Source organism: Schistocerca piceifrons, chromosome 7 (assembly GCF_021461385.2).
Source record: "Schistocerca piceifrons isolate TAMUIC-IGC-003096 chromosome 7, iqSchPice1.1, whole genome shotgun sequence".
Lineage (NCBI taxonomy): Eukaryota > Metazoa > Arthropoda > Insecta > Orthoptera > Acrididae > Schistocerca > Schistocerca piceifrons.
The window spans coordinates 187173430-187190539 of NC_060144.1; the positions used below are offsets into that span (position 1 = coordinate 187173430).

Genomic DNA, 17110 nt, shown 5'->3' on the forward strand with positions numbered 1-17110 from the left:
TGGCAGAGAGTGGCACACAAATGGGTGGGAAATGAGAACAGACACAAGGTGACAGGACAGTGGAGGGTATGGGGACAGTAGGTTCCTGTATGTTGAGGTCAGGATAATTTCAGTAATGGCGAAGGTGTTGTATGGATAACTGCAATCTGTGCAGTTCAGAAAAGCTGGTGGTGGAGAGAGGATCCAGGAGGCTCAAGTACTGAAGCAGCCACCAGAATCAAGCATGTTATGTTCAGCTCCACATTGAGCCAAGATGTGGTCTTGGGCACAGTTTGGCAGTGGCCATTCATCCTGGTGAACAGCCAATATAAAAAACTGAATGTTTATTGCGACAGAGGTGGTGTACAACATTGCTGCTTTCATAGGTAGCCTGGCCTCTGAAGGGGTAGGATAAACCTGTGGCAGGACTGGAATAGAAAGTGCTCGGATGTTGGATTGGGCAGGTCTTGCACCTGGGACTCCCATAAGAATATGACCCCTGTGGCAAGGGTTTGGGATAGGGAGTGACACAGGGATGGACTATGTTGTTGCGGAGGTTAAGTGGACGACAGTACACCACTTTAGGAGGGGCGGGAAGGACGTTGGGTAGGATGTCCCTCATTTCAGGGCATGATGATAGGTAATCAAAGCCCTGGCAAATGATGTGGTTCTGTTGTTACAGTCAGGATGGTATCAGGTGACAAGGGGAGCACTCTTTTGTGGCTGGGTAGTAGTGTTAGTGGTGGTGGTGGTGGTGGTGGTGCTAGGATTGTGGATATATGGGGAAATGGCACAAGGGATTTTTTAATAGACTAGGTCTGGGGAATAGTGCCTCTCTGTTAAAGTCTTGGTGAAACCTTCAGCCTACTGGGCAAAGGAGTTTTTTTCACTGCAGAAACACCATCCTCAGGTGGCCAGGCTGTGTGGGAGGGATTTTTTGGTGTGGAAGAGATGAAAGCTGTCAAAATGCAGGTGCTGTAGGTTGTTGGTGGGTTTAATGCACATAGAGGTGTGGATGGAGCCATCAAACAGGCGGAGATCAACATCCAAGAAGGTGGCATGCTGCACTGTGGAGGACCAGGCAAAGGAGATAGGGAAGAAGGTGTTCGGGATGCGATGGAACGAAGGTCGATGACTTGGCCCTGAGTCCAGATCATGAAGATATCATCAATGAACCTAAACCAGCCCAACGGTCTGGTGTTTTAGGAGGCTAGGAAGATCTCCTCTACATGGTCTGTAAAGAGGTTGGCATAAGAGGGTGCCAGGGGGGTGACCATGGCTGTGCCACAGATTTGTTTGTATAACTCCCCTGAAAGGAAAAGTATTTGAGAGTTAGGATGAAGTTTGTAAGCAGTATGAGAATGAAGTAGTGAGTCTGATGTCTGAAGGGCATTTGGAAAAGTAGTGTTCAACAGTGATAAGACCATGGGCATGAGGGACGTCCTCTTTTATTCCAACCTGATGTGACCCCAAACACTCAAGCAGTACACAAGAATAGGTCACACCAGTATCTTGCAATGTCGTCTCCTTTACAGATGAATCTCACTTTTCTAAAATTCTCCTAATGAACAAAAGTCACTAAAATCCTCACATACTTGTTCCATTTCATATTACTTTGCAACATTACGCACTGGTATTTAAACAACTTGACTGTGGTAAGCAGGACACTACAAATGCTGTACCTTACCATTATAGGTCTGTTTTTCTTATTCATTCACAGCAACTTACAATTTTTTTGCATGTAGAGCCAGCTGCCATTCATTACACCGAATGGAAATTTTGTCTAAGTCATATTGTATCCTCCTACAGTCACTCAACTTCGACACCTTCCCAAACCCCACAGCAAAGAGAAAGCTGAAATGCTTAACTTGATTTGCCAGTGTTCCTTTACAAAGGAAAACACAGGAGAATTGCCCCCAATTTACTCCTCGAAACCACTGAAAAGAGGAGTGACATTAGTATTAGTGTCACGGTGTTGAGAAACAACTGAAATCGTTAAAATTGAGCAAAGTTCCTTGGCTCAATGGAATCAATATCAGATTCTATAGTGGATTTGCACTTGAGTTAGCCCCTCTTCTAACTGTAATCATAGATTCCTTAAACAAAAAAACATGCCCAGTAATTTGAAGAAAGCACACGTAACACCCGTCTGCAGGAAGGATAGTAGAGGTGATCCACAAAACTATGGTCCAATATCTTTGATATCAAACTGTTTTAGAATCTTAGAACATATTCTGTGCTCAAACACAGTGAGGTATCTTACCAGAATGACCCACTCAATGTCAATCAGTACATTAATCATGTGAAACCCAACTCACACTTTTATCACATGGCATACTGAAAGATTTGGATCAAGGCAGTCAGGTATATGCAGTCTTTCTTCCGAAAAGCATTTGACTCAGTATCACACCTACACTTATGGTCAAAAGTTCAGTCATATGGGCTAAAAGTGAAATTTATAACTGGATAGAGGAGTTTTTGGTAGGGAGCACACAGAATGCTATTTTGGATTTCTATCATTGACAGATGTAGAAGTAACTTTGGGTGTACCTCAAAGAAGTGTGTTGGGACCCTGTCCACAAAGGAGATTGCTTACGAATCACTCATGTGACACATTCTAGAATGTTGCTCACGTGTGTGCGATGGTATCAAATGGGACTAACAATAGATATTGAATGTATAAAGAGAAGGGCAGCCGAATGGTTACAGCTTTGCTTGACCCGTGAGAGAGTGTTACAGTGATGCTGAAGAAACAGAACTGGCAGACTCTTGAAGACTGACGTAACCTACCCCGAAAAACTCTACTAACAAAGTTTCAAGAACCGGCTTTGAATGAAGACTCTAAGAATGTACTACAACCCCCTACATATTGCTCACATAGGAATCGTGAGGACAAGATATGAACAACTGCAGCACGCACAGAGGCATTCAAACAATCATTCTCCATAAGCTCCATATGTGAACGGAACGGGAAGACTCCCTAATAACTGCTACAATGGGACATACCCTCTGCCATACACTTCGTGGTAGCTTGCAGAGTGTGCATTCAGATGTAGATGTAGTCGTCATCAGCAAACCCTGTTGCCAGATCATTTATGTATATAGAAAATAATAGCACTTCTGTCACACATCCCTCGGCACTTCAGACTATAACATTGTCTCTGGTGAACATGCTCCGTTAACAGTCTGTTGTGGGGTACCATGTCAAATGCTTTTTGGAAATGTAAAAATATGGAATCTGCTTGTTTTCCTCCATCCAAAGTTGGCAGTACATCATGTGAGAAAAGGACAAGGTAATTTCACAAGAGCAATGCTTTCTAAAACCATGCTGATTAATGGACATTAGGTTTGAGAAGGAGGAGATTAATGTTTAACATCCTGTTGACATTAGAGGGAGGAGCACTTGTTCAGATTAGGGAAGGATGGGGAAGGAAATTGGCCATGTCCTTTCAAAGGAATCATCCCATAATTTGCCTGAAGCAATTATGAGAATTAATAGAAAACATAAACGAGAATGGCCCACGAGGAGTTTGAACCACTGTCTTCCTAATGCGAGTCCTGTGTGCTAATCACTGCGCCACCTCACTCGGTTCTAAGCTTTTCGGTCTCTTGGAAATTTATTATATTTGAACTCAAAAAACGTTCTAGAATTTTGGAGCAAGTTGATATTAAGGATATCAGTCTGTAATTTAGGATATCATTCTCTTACCCTTCTTATACAGAGGAGTCACCCGAGCTCTTTTCCAGTTGCTTGGGATTCTGTATTGTGTGAGAGATTCACGATAAATACAAAGTAAAGGCCCATGCCGAAGAGCACCTGGCAACTTATTTGTTTTCAACTCTTTCAGTAGTTTCTCTACACCAGGGATGCTTATTACTATCTTGTCTGTACAGGACTCTGGGCAACAGTCAAACAATCGTATGTTTGTACGAATCTCCCAAATGGTTGATTTCTTAAACAGGAAATTTAAAACTTCAACTTTTGTTTTGCTATCTTCAATTGCCACACATCAGACTGGTCGTCAAGTGACTGGATGGAAGCCTTAGACCCTCTTAGCTATTTTACATATGACCAGAATTTTCTCGGATTCTCAGCCAGATCATTTGCTAAGGTATGATGGTGGTGGTAGTTGTGTGGTTCACACATAGATCTTTTCACAGATGCATGATTCTTTACTAACATTTATCTGTCATCTGCACACTGTCTTTCGATCCGAGAACACAACAACCTTTGTTTCCTCAGCATTTTCCAAATTTCATTGCTAAACCACGGTGAGTCTTTTCCATCCTTAACCAACTTACTAGGCACATACATTTCCAGAGCACAATTTACAATCTGTTTAAATTTTCCCCATAATTCCTCTTTGTCCATCATACTGGAAATAAATGATTCCAATTCATTGTGTAAGTGAGACACTAACTACTGCTCATCTGCTCTTTCTAGCAGAAACATTCTCCTAATCATCTTGACCGATTTATTAACTTTTGTAACTGTAGTCACTGATGACTGCATAATCACTAACCCCCATCTGTGTTCTGACACCATCAATAATGTCCAGGCTGTTTGCAGCTACAAGGGGTCACACTGGACAGGAGGAAGGAGGATAAGGCAGGGGGAGTTATCATGTGGCATGGGAAATTGTTTGTGGACAAGGTTTCAAGGTTTCTGGGGTAGTACCTGTCTGTAAGACCTTCAACATCCTGGGCAAAGGAATACTCATCACTGCAGATATGCATCCATGGGTGGCCAAACCAAATGGGAGTGATTTTTTGATGTAGAATGGTTGACAGTTGTTATAATGCTGGTAGTGATGATTGGTGGTCTTGATGACAGTGGTATGGATGGAGCCCTTGGAGCAGTGGAGATAAGTGCCCAGGATGGTGGCACAATGGGCTGACGAGGACCATGTGAAGTGGATAGGAGAGAAATTGTCGAGGCTGTAAAAGAAAGTGTGTTGGTTGTCTTGGCCTTGGGCCTCCATTATGAAGATATTGCCAAAGAATCTGAATCAGATACGGGTTCGGGATGCTAAGGGGTTTTGTTCCAGATGGTCCATAAACAGATTGTCATAGAGGGGGGCCATGCAGGTGCCCAAGGCTATGATATGTATTGGTTTACATATCTTCTCCTCAAAGGAGAAGATGTGTATGGCTAGGTGTATAAGGAATGCGCTAGTGGGTTTGGAGTCGGAACACTGGGAGAGGTAGTGTTCGATAGTCACAAGGCCATGGGCACAAGGGATGTTGATGTATAGGAGGTGCTGTCCCAGTAGCAGTGGGGTGGGGATGGCTGAGAATTAGTGAAGGAAGTGGTTTGTATCTCTCATATGCGGTGCTAGGCTATGAGCAAGTAGTTAGAGGGTTTGTCGACAAGAGCAGAGATTCTTTCAGTGGGAACGTGACCACCTAAATGAGACATCCAGAATTATTGGATTTATGGATTAGGGGATGCACTTAGAAGGTGGATGTGCAGGGTTTCATTGGGGATGATGAGGGAGACATTCAGTGGAAAGATTGGCTTGGTTGGATGGACTGGTAGCAATGATGTGTTTGCAGCAGAGATCACAAGGAGGAGAGTAAGTCTTTCATGAGTCCAGTATGGTTGAACTTGTGTGTGAAGCTGAAGGTGAGGCCCTCAGATAGGAATGAAACTTCTGGAGGCTTCAGGTTTTTGATGGATACATTGGCAACAGTGTCTTGGATTTGTTTAGGTTCTGGATTTTATATGATGCTGGATGGAGTTTTGGAGGGTTTAGTAAATGGAAAAGGTCAGTAAGATGGGGTCTAGGTACTAATTAGGGTTGATTAGAGGGTCCAATGGAGGTGGGACAGGCACTGAATGGTAGTAGTGTTCTGAGGTGACAGTAGGATGTCAATAAATCTGACAATTTTTGGAAGTGGTGTGGGGAGTCCTCTTCCAGGTGATGGAGGGCAAGGGTTTTGATTTGGGAGATGTGATGTAAGTAGCTGGAAGCACAGGAATAGTGCTTTGAAGAGGAGGCAGAGGTGACTCTGGGATGCCTGTGTCATGAAGATTTATTTCTGCAATACCTAGTTAAGGTGCAGGTTTGGGTACTAAAAAGGCTGAAGATATGGTGCTGAGAGGTTTAGTATACTTCTGCGACATGATATTTGTCAACAGTGGAGGGGAGAGGGAGGGAGTACGAATAACACACGTTAGTTTATGAAAGGGGCAATATGAGCAAAGGAGTGGGTCAATCTGGAGATGAAAAGCAGTAATTTACTACTTAGCATACTTAGCATTACTACTTAGCATGTTTAACAGTGATCCACACACAGGATGGGGAGAAAGCACCTATTAGGGAGAAAGACGCAGTGGATGCATGGGCATTGACATTGGTGAGTTTGTACTGAGCATGACAACAATGGTGCCAAAGTGTGTACTGGGAGAGACTGATCAGACAGAGGAAGGGGAGAATGTTGGGTAGTGGGTGTGGGTGCAGAGGGTTAGCAGAGACTGAGCCCAGAATAACTTTGTGCAATAAGTGAAAATGGACAAAATAGATTAAAAGTGAAAAATTGTTATTCATCTCTTGCAACATCCAAAATAATATACGCACATGACACTAACATTACATTATTAAGTTTTTAGAGTTTGATAAATATACGAAAAAGATCTGAGCCATTACTGAGAAGGATGAGACACAACCCAGAACATACATATTTGAAACACAGCTGACATTAAAAGAAAGTAATCAAGATTGACCCCAAACAAATTCTACAGCACTGTTAAACCAAATATGTAATCAGTAATGTAGTAAAATGAGAAATTAGAAAAATAAAGACAAACCATCAAGATGATTAAGCCTGCGCAGAGCTCGGCACAGTGGAGTGCGGATACGAATTGTCTTTCCACGGAGCCGTATCAGGGTGTGACCTTTGCTAATTAGCTCATTCAATTTCACAGATGTCTTCTCAGTAATGCAACTTAACTTTTTGCGCATCTCTCCATAGTTAATGAGAGCATAAAGTTCCTGAGTCACTTTTTGAATTCCTGGAAAGGAATTGTTCAAATTATAAAATATGCGAACATTCACAGGTGTAGTCTTGATACCACTACTTGAGAATATACACACCATTAATAACACGCATTAGTCTGTAGTACCATTTATATCACAAGATAAAAGCAAAAATTATCTTTTCCATCTTGTGGAAAATTTTGGAACCCTTTACAGAAACACAACCTTTCAGTATCACAAAAGCAGTCATAAACACTATCATATTATTACTGCAATAAGGGAAAGCTATTAAATTTATTTCGGGATCTGTAAAAATAATCCGACGCTTAACTTAGTATTTTAAAATGTATGTCATTTTTATAATATAGTGATTAGACAAGCAAAGGGGTTGACGGCATGTTACGAGTAAGGATGGATACAAAACACTGAAAAGAAAAGCAAGCAAGTGGCACACCAAACTATTTACTTTATGGTTTCTTAAGCTACTGTACCGGGGTACTAAGTCTTCTACACCAATACTACATTGCATATATGGTTACCTTTATCACAAATACAATAATGCTTCTGAAACATTCAGAAGGTTACAATTACAGCTATTAACAAAAGTATGGAAGAAATCACATTAGTATTAATCATTCAATGCAAAAAACAAAATCGCGATAAAATGAGAAACAGTTCAGTACAGAAGAGAAACAACAAATATTACAGTCTATAAACATGGTTGACTGAACTCAAAACTGAAATTTACTGAGCGTAATTCAGGGAAAATACTGCAAACTCAAATCAGTACAGTTGGATGGAGACTTGAACCCTAATCCTGCAATAAATAAATAAATCTGGCTTCTTGCATTGTGTTACCTCACTTTGTTTATATCCTGAATTTTTCATACTTTAAATATTGGGCAAGGTTCATTATTCACTCTAATGCCTTCCCTATATATCCCACACAATCTTTTTAGAACTGTAGAACAAGTACTACTGGAGCAGTACAAATAATATGACAACTGAAATATATTTTGGTATGAGGTAACAAATGGCAGTGACGAGTTTCTGATTTCCTCCTGAAGGAACAACTGAAAACTGTATTTTTGTTTTCATTTTATTACTATTGATATTGGTTCTTATACTTTCAATCAGAAATTATACAAGAATTATAGTCTACAACACACGTAATTTCTTCAAATGGATAATGCATACTGGCACACTGCCATCATATGATCTGTTGTAAAACAATGCAGGAATGAACATAGGATATGTATTATTTCACACATTACTAGAAAAAAGATGCACACACTAATGGATGAAAGGAAAACATAGTATATAGGTATGAAAGATACAAGGGCGTGCTGAAAAGTAATTCCTCTGGATTTTTATGTGAAAACTCTTAAAGCTTTTTAAATAAAGCAAGCTTTATTAACATCCTACATCTTTATTCTTCATATCTGCATACTTATTTCTCAACATAGTCACACTGGTGATGAACACATTTCTCCCAACAAGAGACCTGTTAGTTGATACCATCACTACAGAATGTTTAACTTTGTTGGCAGGGCCACAACCTCACCTCTTCTTGCACCATTTCATGACTATCAAAATGTAATAATTGGTGTTTTTTCAGTTCTGGAAACAGATGAGAATTACTGTGGCAAAGTTGGGACTATTGATTGGTTGGTTTGTGGGAGCCGGACCAAACCTCAGGGTCGGTGGTCCCATCAGATTAGGGAAGGATGGGGAAGGAAGTCGGCTGTGCCCTTTCAAAAAGATCATCCCAGCATTTGTCTGAAGCGATTTAGAGAAACCACGGTAAACCTAAATCAAGATGGCCGGATGAAGGTTTGAACCATCGTCCTCCCGAATGCAAGTCCAGTGTGCTAACCACTGCGCCAACTTGCTCGGTGTTGGAACTGTATGTAGGACGATCGATGTCAGATTGTTGCAAATGTCACAATGCTTGTGTGTGATTTGGAATTCACGCTGAAGGAGGTAGTGGTCCATGTGTAGAGGAACACTTCGAATGCATGCTTTCAGTTTTATGAGGGTATCACTGTATCTTTAAAAGTTTATGGTGGTGCCTTTAGGCATGAATTCCTAATGCACCACACCTTTAGCATTCCAGAACACACTGAGCATGACTTTACCTGCCAGTTGTATGCTTTTGAATATTTTTGGCATCTGCAATCCTTTGTGGTGGAGCTTTGTTGATGTTCTTTTGTTTTAGGGGTCAAGTAGTGCACCCAGCTTTCATCATCCGTCACAATGTTGCTAAGGAATCCATCACCCTCACACTCCTTTCTCCTCTGTTTCATGTATGCAGTAAACCATTCGAGGCAACCACTATGCACACAGTTTTCTGAACTGCAGTTCTCCAATAGTGGCTTGTACACACTCTCATGATACGCCACACTTACCTGAGAGCTGTGTCTGTGTTATCTGTAGACTTTCTCTGACGAGTTCATCAACCTGATTCCAATGATTCTCGTTGACTACTGTACACAGTGATCCGATAGGAGCGTTTCACACTCTTTGAGGTTAGGACCACCATTTGCTTCATTACTATCACTATATCACCACCACCAGACATAACTTTAATTCTTCTACAGATTTCAACTGGAGGCATGGTTTTTGCAGTTAGAAACTCGATTACTGCATGCTGTTTCTCATGTCTCGACACACTTACACTGCACAGTGCACTCTTACAAACTACAACTCTGAGCCATTTAGCAGCAGAGGGCTGGAACTTGCAACAGCAAATTGGGAAAGACAACTGGGTAAAATGTATGACATGTAAAACTTTACAAAATACGAAATTCAGAGGCATTACTTTCCAGCACGCCCTCAAACATACCAATAACTTGAAGAATCAATACATTGTATTACATCAAATAGTTTATGATTGTACCAAATAAAAACACATACTAGTGTAAAAAAATCACAGGTGAGAAAAGTAAACTGTATGTCATCACCAGGAGCGGCTCATAACGCAAGAAATGCACACTCTACTTTAACAGAATTATAAGAGGCGCAAACACAACAAACAAAAATTATATTAAAAATATATTTTACATTTGTGTTTCCCTACTTCATTAAGCAAAAATTATCACATTTGTATGCATTAATCGTAAAAATGTATATAAATCATATAAAACTTCACCAAACGTGAATTTCTGTAAGAATTGGACGGTATTAGAATAAAGACACAAAAAACATTTTTCATACAAAAGACAAGTAAGAAATCCATCCATATCTATTATAAAAATGGATGTACATTTGTGTCTAGGTTCCACATATCCTTCTAAACCACTGGACCGATTTCAACCAAACTTTGTAAAATATCCCTTACTGTCAGGCAACGATCAGTGTGGAGTAAGAACTACCTACCTATCACAGCTTAGGACACACAATATCACAAATACTGAGATGCATGAAAAAGCTGCCTGCATGTATGACGTTTAATTTTATTACTTATTTGCTACTAACTCTATTACATGAAAATAATCAATTTTTGGCAATATAATCTAATTGGATGGATAAAAACCTACTTACCAAGCAGTGGCAGGAGAACACCCATATAAAAAAAGGTTTTACTTATGCAAGCTTTTAGAGCCAGTGGCTCCTCCTCCTGGCATAACAGTTGAAGAGGAAGCAAGAGGGGTGAAGGGAAAGGAACTGGAGAGGTTCAGGAAAAAGGGGTAGAGTTCGGAAAAGTCACCCAGAACCCCAGGTCAGGAGAGGCTTGCCAGACAGGATGAGAAGGAAAGACTGATTGTTGGGAACTGCAGCATATGAGATTTGAAAACCTGAGAGCTTAAAGGTGGAAGGCAGGGTAATACGCAAGATGCAGATTACTGGTAAACATCTTGCATGAGGTAATAAGAGTGAAAAGCTAAGTACACTATAAGTAACAGATATGGGAGGGCAACAGAGGAAAAAAAGACATATCAGAAAATGAAAGATGTAGAAAACTAAAATAGAGAGAAGAAAGGAGTAGTTACTGTGAATAAATGCTGAGACAGAAAAAATTAATGTAAATTAAGGCCAGGTGGTTGGTGAGAACCAAGGACATGTTGTGCTAGTTCCCACCTGTGGAGTTCTGAGAAACTGTGTCTGGGGGAAGAATCCAGATGGCAAGTGTGGTGAAACAGGCACCAAAGCCATGACTACCATATTGCAGAGCTTGCTCCGCAACAGGATATTGTGTGTTGCCAGTGTATACCCTCTGCCTATGCCCATTCATGGTAACTCATAACTTGGCGGTAGTCATGCCGAAGTAAAACTCACTCACGAGTGGCCTACCGGGACCATTCGACTGCCGTATTATCCTCAGTGGAGGATGCAGATAGGAGGGGCGTGGAGTCAGCACACTGTTCTCCTGGTCATTATGATGGTATTCTTGACCGAAGCCGCCACTATTCGGTCGAGTAGCTCCTCAATTGGCATCACGAGGCTGAGTGCACACCGAAAAATGGCAACAGCACACGGTGGCCTGGATGGTCATCCATCCAAGTGCCGACCACGCCCGACAGTGCTTAACTTTGGTGATCTCATTGGAACCGGTGTAGCCACTGCGGCAAGGGTTGCGCCGATGTAAAACACCAAACAGTATTTATGTAACAGCTGGTATTTGATGTGCCATTTAGTAGGTGTCTCTCGCTTTGATAGTGTGTGTTTCGCCAGTTACAGGGCTGGTAGAGATGGTGGGAGGAGGGTGTATGGGTCAAGTCTTGCAGTGGGGTCGGTCAAAGGAGTAGGAGCCATAGATTAGGGAGATGGGTGCAGAAGGAGCACAGGGTCTGACAAGAATATTGCAGAGACTGGGAGGGTCACGAAAAGCTATTCTAGGTGTTGTGGGCAAAATCTCCGACAGAATGGATCTCATTTCAGGGCATGATTTTAGGAAGTCATGACCTTGTCGAAGTACCTGACTGACACATTCAAGACCAGGATAATACTGAATGACAAGTGGTGTGCCCTGCAATTGTTTTTTAGAGGAATCAACAGTACCAGAATTGGATGTCATGGCCCAGGAAGTCTGCTTTTTCATTAGTCTGTTGGGGTGATTATGTCCAGTGAAGGCTGAGATGAGAATGGTGGTGTCCGCATATGAACAAATAAGTTTGCCTTGAATGACAAGGCTGTATGGGAGAGGAAACTTGACATGGAAAGGATGGCAACTGCCAAAATCTAAGCACTATATTGATTGTTAGTAGGTTTAAAGTGGTCAGAAGTACTAGCTGGCTTTCAGTGACGACGAGATCAACATCTAAGAAAGTGGCATGGGATTCAGAATAGGACCAAGAGAAATTTAATTGGGAGAAGGTATTTAGAGATTCCAGGAATTTTAAAAGGTCAGCCTCACCATGAGTCCGTATGTTAATTTCTTCTGTCTCAGGATTGTTTCACAGTAACTACTTCTTTCTTCACTCTGTTTTAGTTTCTACATCTTTCATTTTATGATCTGTCTATTTTAAGTTGTCCCCCTCTATTACATACCACGTACTTAGCTTTTCCCTCTTATTACCTCACGCACGATGTTTCAGCAGTAACCTCTGTCGCACATATTACCTGTCTTCCACTGTTAAGCTCTCAGGTTTTCAAATCTCATCTGGTGCAGTTCCCACCTATCCGTCTTCCCTTCTCATCCCGTCCAGTAAGTCTCCCCTGAGGTGTGTGTGTGTGTGTGTGTGTGTGTGTGTGTGTGTGTGTGTATAGGACTTTTAGCCGAAAGCTAGCTTGTGCCTATCTGCAACTCAACCTCCCCACTATATGATGAATGGTAATCTATCCTTTTCATAATATTGGCATTATTCCATCCTGTATTTTCCACTGTTTGATTTTAAATAAGTACAAAAGTGTGATGCAGTAGATTTAAACAAGGAAACATGTTTTGTATGCAACATGAAAATTGAGGCAAAGAAAGGAAACTAAGTTGTCTAACCTTGCTGTGAAAACTACAGTGTCTGGACAAATATAATGGAAACACGAGAAACATAATACACCGCCATGCCTAATATGGTGTAGGAAACCCATAGGCATTTAAAGGAGCTTCCAGTCATCTTGAGATGGATAAATAAAGGTCCTGTATGGTTTTCAAAGGAATTTTTATTAGTCTTGCTGCAAAATAGTGGCATGTTTAGATAATGATAATGGAGGTGAGTTGCTATCTCGCATCCTTCTCTCCAAAGCAGACCACAAAGGTTCAACAGTATTGAGGTCTGTTAACTGGTGACCAGGAGAGATGCGACAATTTATTCCCTTGCCCACAAAGCCAGTCCTGGAAGATTTGTGCTGTTTAAACAGGGGCTCTGTCATCTCTGAACACAGCACGACCACTGGGAAACAAACATTGTACCTGATCAGCCAAAATGGTCACATAATCCTTGCAGAGTAACCATGGAAATGGGGACTATCACGACAGGACTCTCAAATCACCACCAAACCTCCTCCACCACGTTTCCCTCTTGGGACGTAAACTTGGCCAGAAGTTCGAAACAATGTGACAAAAAGACTCGATCGATCCAACGACTTCTCCATTGCTCCACTGTCCAGGTTTTATGGCTATGATACAATGTTTTCCCAATACAGGAATTTGCATCATTGAAGTGTGGTTTTGGAATTCTAGCTCGCCCTGGAATCCCTAGCTTATTGAGCTCCCTTCATGTTGTGTGCTGACAGTTTTTGTAAGTATGACATTTAGTTCTGCATTGACTTTTGCAGTTGTAGACCTGTTCGTTTCATCACAATCCTCTTCAATTACATCTGTCCTGATGACTCAACAAATACTTTCATCCGTGTTGAGAAGTAGTGTATGTTGTTTTCCCATATTCACTACAAATCTTCAGTGCAGTGCCTCTTGAAATGCCAAACACTTTGGCTACCCTCTTACTGAAGCACCTACCAGAAAGCACAAACATTATGCACTCACAACTACACAGAACACTGTTCTCATCATGACTAACAACTGCAATGTATTGATGACATTGGACAGGTTCCATTAGTGGCCAAATGCAACAGTGCAACTTGTAGGCTTGGTTACCATCTGCATACATGTTCAATCCAGCATTTCTCAAGGTTTTCTCATATTTTTGTACACCCCATTTAGATGAGTTCCCCTGCATCTCGTGGACCTATCTTTTGCCTACAAGAACTCACGAAGCTGACTTTCTCTCTGCTCAATCCTAGGTGATTTTGCTACCACCAGTATCACCTTATATTCAGTACGATCATGTACAATTTGACTTAAAACATTATATTGATTTTTTAAGTTTTTAGTGTGTACTATTCATACTGGAGTACTGCATTTTTCTTTCATCAATTTGTGACCACATCTCCATTCTAGTATATGTGAAATAATATGTACATCATGTTTACTCCTTTTCTATCTTATGACAGATCTGATAACAGTATGCCATAACACATTTTCCATTTGAAGAAATAAACTGCAATGCACACAGACAATTTTTGTATTAATGTTTGTATTAGTGCACCATTATACTTCCTGTATTCAATTAATAAGAAAATGGCCATAAAGGATTTGTTGGTTGAACTTACAGCAGTCAACATCTAGGCTATTAGGATACATCTACATCTACGTCCATACTCCGCAAGCCACCTGACGGTGTGTGGCGGAGGGTACCTTCAGTACCTCTATCGGTTCTCCCTTCTATTCCAGTCTCGTATTGTTCGTGGAAAGAAGGACTGTCGGTATGCCTCTGTGTGGGCTCTAATCTCTCTGGTTTTATCCTCATGGTCTCTTCGCGAGATATACGTAGGAGGGAGCAATATACTGCTTGACTCTTCGGTGAAGGTATGTTCTCGAAACTTCAATAAAAGCCCGTACCGAGCTACTGAGCGTCTCTCCTGCAGAGTCTTCCACTGGAGTTTATCTATCATCTCCGTAACGCTTTCGCGATTACTAAATGATCCTGTAACGAAGCGCGCTGCTCTCCGTTGGATCTTCTCTATCTCTTCTATCAACCCTATCTGGTACGGATCCCACACTGCTGAGCAGTATTCAAGCAGTGGGCGAACAAGCGTACTGTAACCTACTTCCTTTGTTTTCGGATTGCATTTCCTTAGGATTCTTCCAATGAATCTCAGTCTGGCATCTGCTTTACCGACGATCAACATTATATGATCATTCCATTTTAAATCACTCCTAATGCGTACTCCCAGATAATTTATGGTATTAACTGCTTCCAGTTGCTGACCTGCTATTTTGTAGCTAAATGATAAAGGATCTATCTTTCTGTATATTCGCAGCACATTACACTTGTCTACATTGAGATTCAATTGCCATTCCCTGCACCATGCGTCAATTCGCTGCAGATCCTCCTGCATTTCAATACAATTTTCCATTGTTACAACCTCTCGGTACACCACAGCATCATCTGCAAAAAGCCTCAGTGAACTTCCGATGTCATCCACCAGGTCATTTATGTATATTGTGAATAGCAACGGTCCTATGACACTCCCCTGCGGCACACCTGAAATCACTCTTACTTCGGAAGACTTCTCTCCATTGAGAATAACATGCTGCGTCCTGTTATCTAGGAACTCCTCAATCCAATCACACAATTGGTCTGATAGTCCATATGCTCTTACTTTGTTCATTAAACGACTGTGGGGAACTGTATCGAACGCCTTGCGGAAGTCAAGAAACACGGCATCTACCTGTGAATCCGTGTCTATGGCCCTCTGAGTCTCGTGGACGAATAGCGCGAGCTGGGTTTCACATGACCGTCTTTTTCGAAACCCATGCTGATTCCTACAGAGTAGATTTCTAGTCTCCAGAAAAGTCATTATACTCTAACACAATACGTGTTCCTATTTAAAACAAACCAGACACTTATTCCAGGACAAGCTTTGCCAATTTCCATTATTTTCTCTCCAACTTTGGGAACTCAGTGTGGCTCCAAGCAGCAACAACATACATCAGGTACACACGTTCAGTTCATATGGCACAACAGCAGTAAAATTCTTTAATTTTGTTTATATATGATATGCTGCACTAAAACACATAACCCCAACTTTGTTGCTAGTATCTTTGGTGGTTTGTCACCAAAGATATAAATAGCAGGAGGAAAAGCAGCGTTTTAATATTTCCTAGTAGTAGTGTATCTCATGTAAAGAAAGGCTTTTGTGAAATCTTGCCACAAATGATTGCTTAAACTAAGCAGTGTGGCAAAGAGCAGGGTGCCTCACAGCTCCAACACAATGCTACACACAGGAAGACTAAACTGACATCTACAGCCAAGTTTTGAAGCAGAGAAACAACGACAAAAGAATAAACAGAGTGAAGGTCATGTGCCTGATGGACTCAATTCCCCCCTCAGCTAGACATCAGAGGGCTACAGTTTGGCAGCCACCACACTCGCTTCCTCTGAGAGGGGGACATCCGGACACCTTCATGCCTTCGCAATGCCGATCACCCCACAGGCAACACGTGCCCCGGCATTGCCAGTCGTCTTGCTCAGCTCGTGCCCCCCACGTCCCAGGTCGTCAGGATCAGCGTGCACCACTAGAGTGCGGCCAATGACGTTGTGATCTCCAGTCAGTGAGATGACCTTGTCAGTGATGTTGACTTTGGCAACTCCGTCTCCACCTGCCTCTACATTGCCCAGATCACCAACATGGCGGTCAGCATCCTCGGGACCAGCATGGTCCTTGCTGTGAGGGTTGAAATGTGCACCAGCACTCATGCATCCGTTTGTGTTATCGCCAAATTCGTGCACATGGAAGCCGTGCAAACCTTTTGTTAAGCCCGTTATTTCACCTGTTACCTTGACGGGAGAATTTGCACCCTCCTGCTCAAAGTGAACAGTTCCTTTCACCTGTTCACCGTTCAACACGCAAACTGCTTTGATAGTCATGGCTGCAATAAAAGTTGTCTCTAACTACGTAGACTACAACCCACTCACAGCTCAGCTTATTATTGTTGAGTCAGCCTAAAGCTTACAGAACCTTTCCTTTCAATAGTTATGAAATAGTTAACTCTCGATCAAGCACACAATAATTAAATAATATTAATGGAAGAAATTTTTAAATACATATTCCTTATTTACCAATCTTACAAAAATCAGAAAGAGCAAGAGTATCTGATTCAAAATAAAACCTTCAAATGTATGAAAGCATGTGCAAATGTACTAGGGAGA

At 41.6% G+C, this 17110-nt stretch overlaps 2 protein-coding genes across 2 annotated transcripts in view; both read right to left on the reverse strand.

The window, feature by feature from the left end:
- LOC124804774 (protein cramped) overlaps positions 1–17110 on the reverse strand; it is a 193841-nt gene that overhangs the window by 135998 nt on the left and 40733 nt on the right. The window contains 1 exon segment of the mRNA XM_047265095.1: positions 6791–6994. Within this exon segment, the coding sequence (XP_047121051.1) occupies positions 6791–6994 (204 nt within the window).
- Positions 15794–16883, reverse strand: LOC124804773 (superoxide dismutase [Cu-Zn]-like). Its single transcript, XM_047265094.1, has one exon. It carries the CDS (start codon positions 16826–16828, stop codon positions 16364–16366), a length of 465 nt encoding a protein of 154 aa, XP_047121050.1. The 5' UTR covers positions 16829–16883; the 3' UTR covers positions 15794–16363.

Bases quoted from the DNA above. Each gene is read 5' to 3' on its own strand.
- LOC124804773 (XM_047265094.1), bottom strand. From the start codon at position 16,828: ATGACTATCAAAGCAGTTTGCGTGTTGAACGGTGAACAGGTGAAAGGA.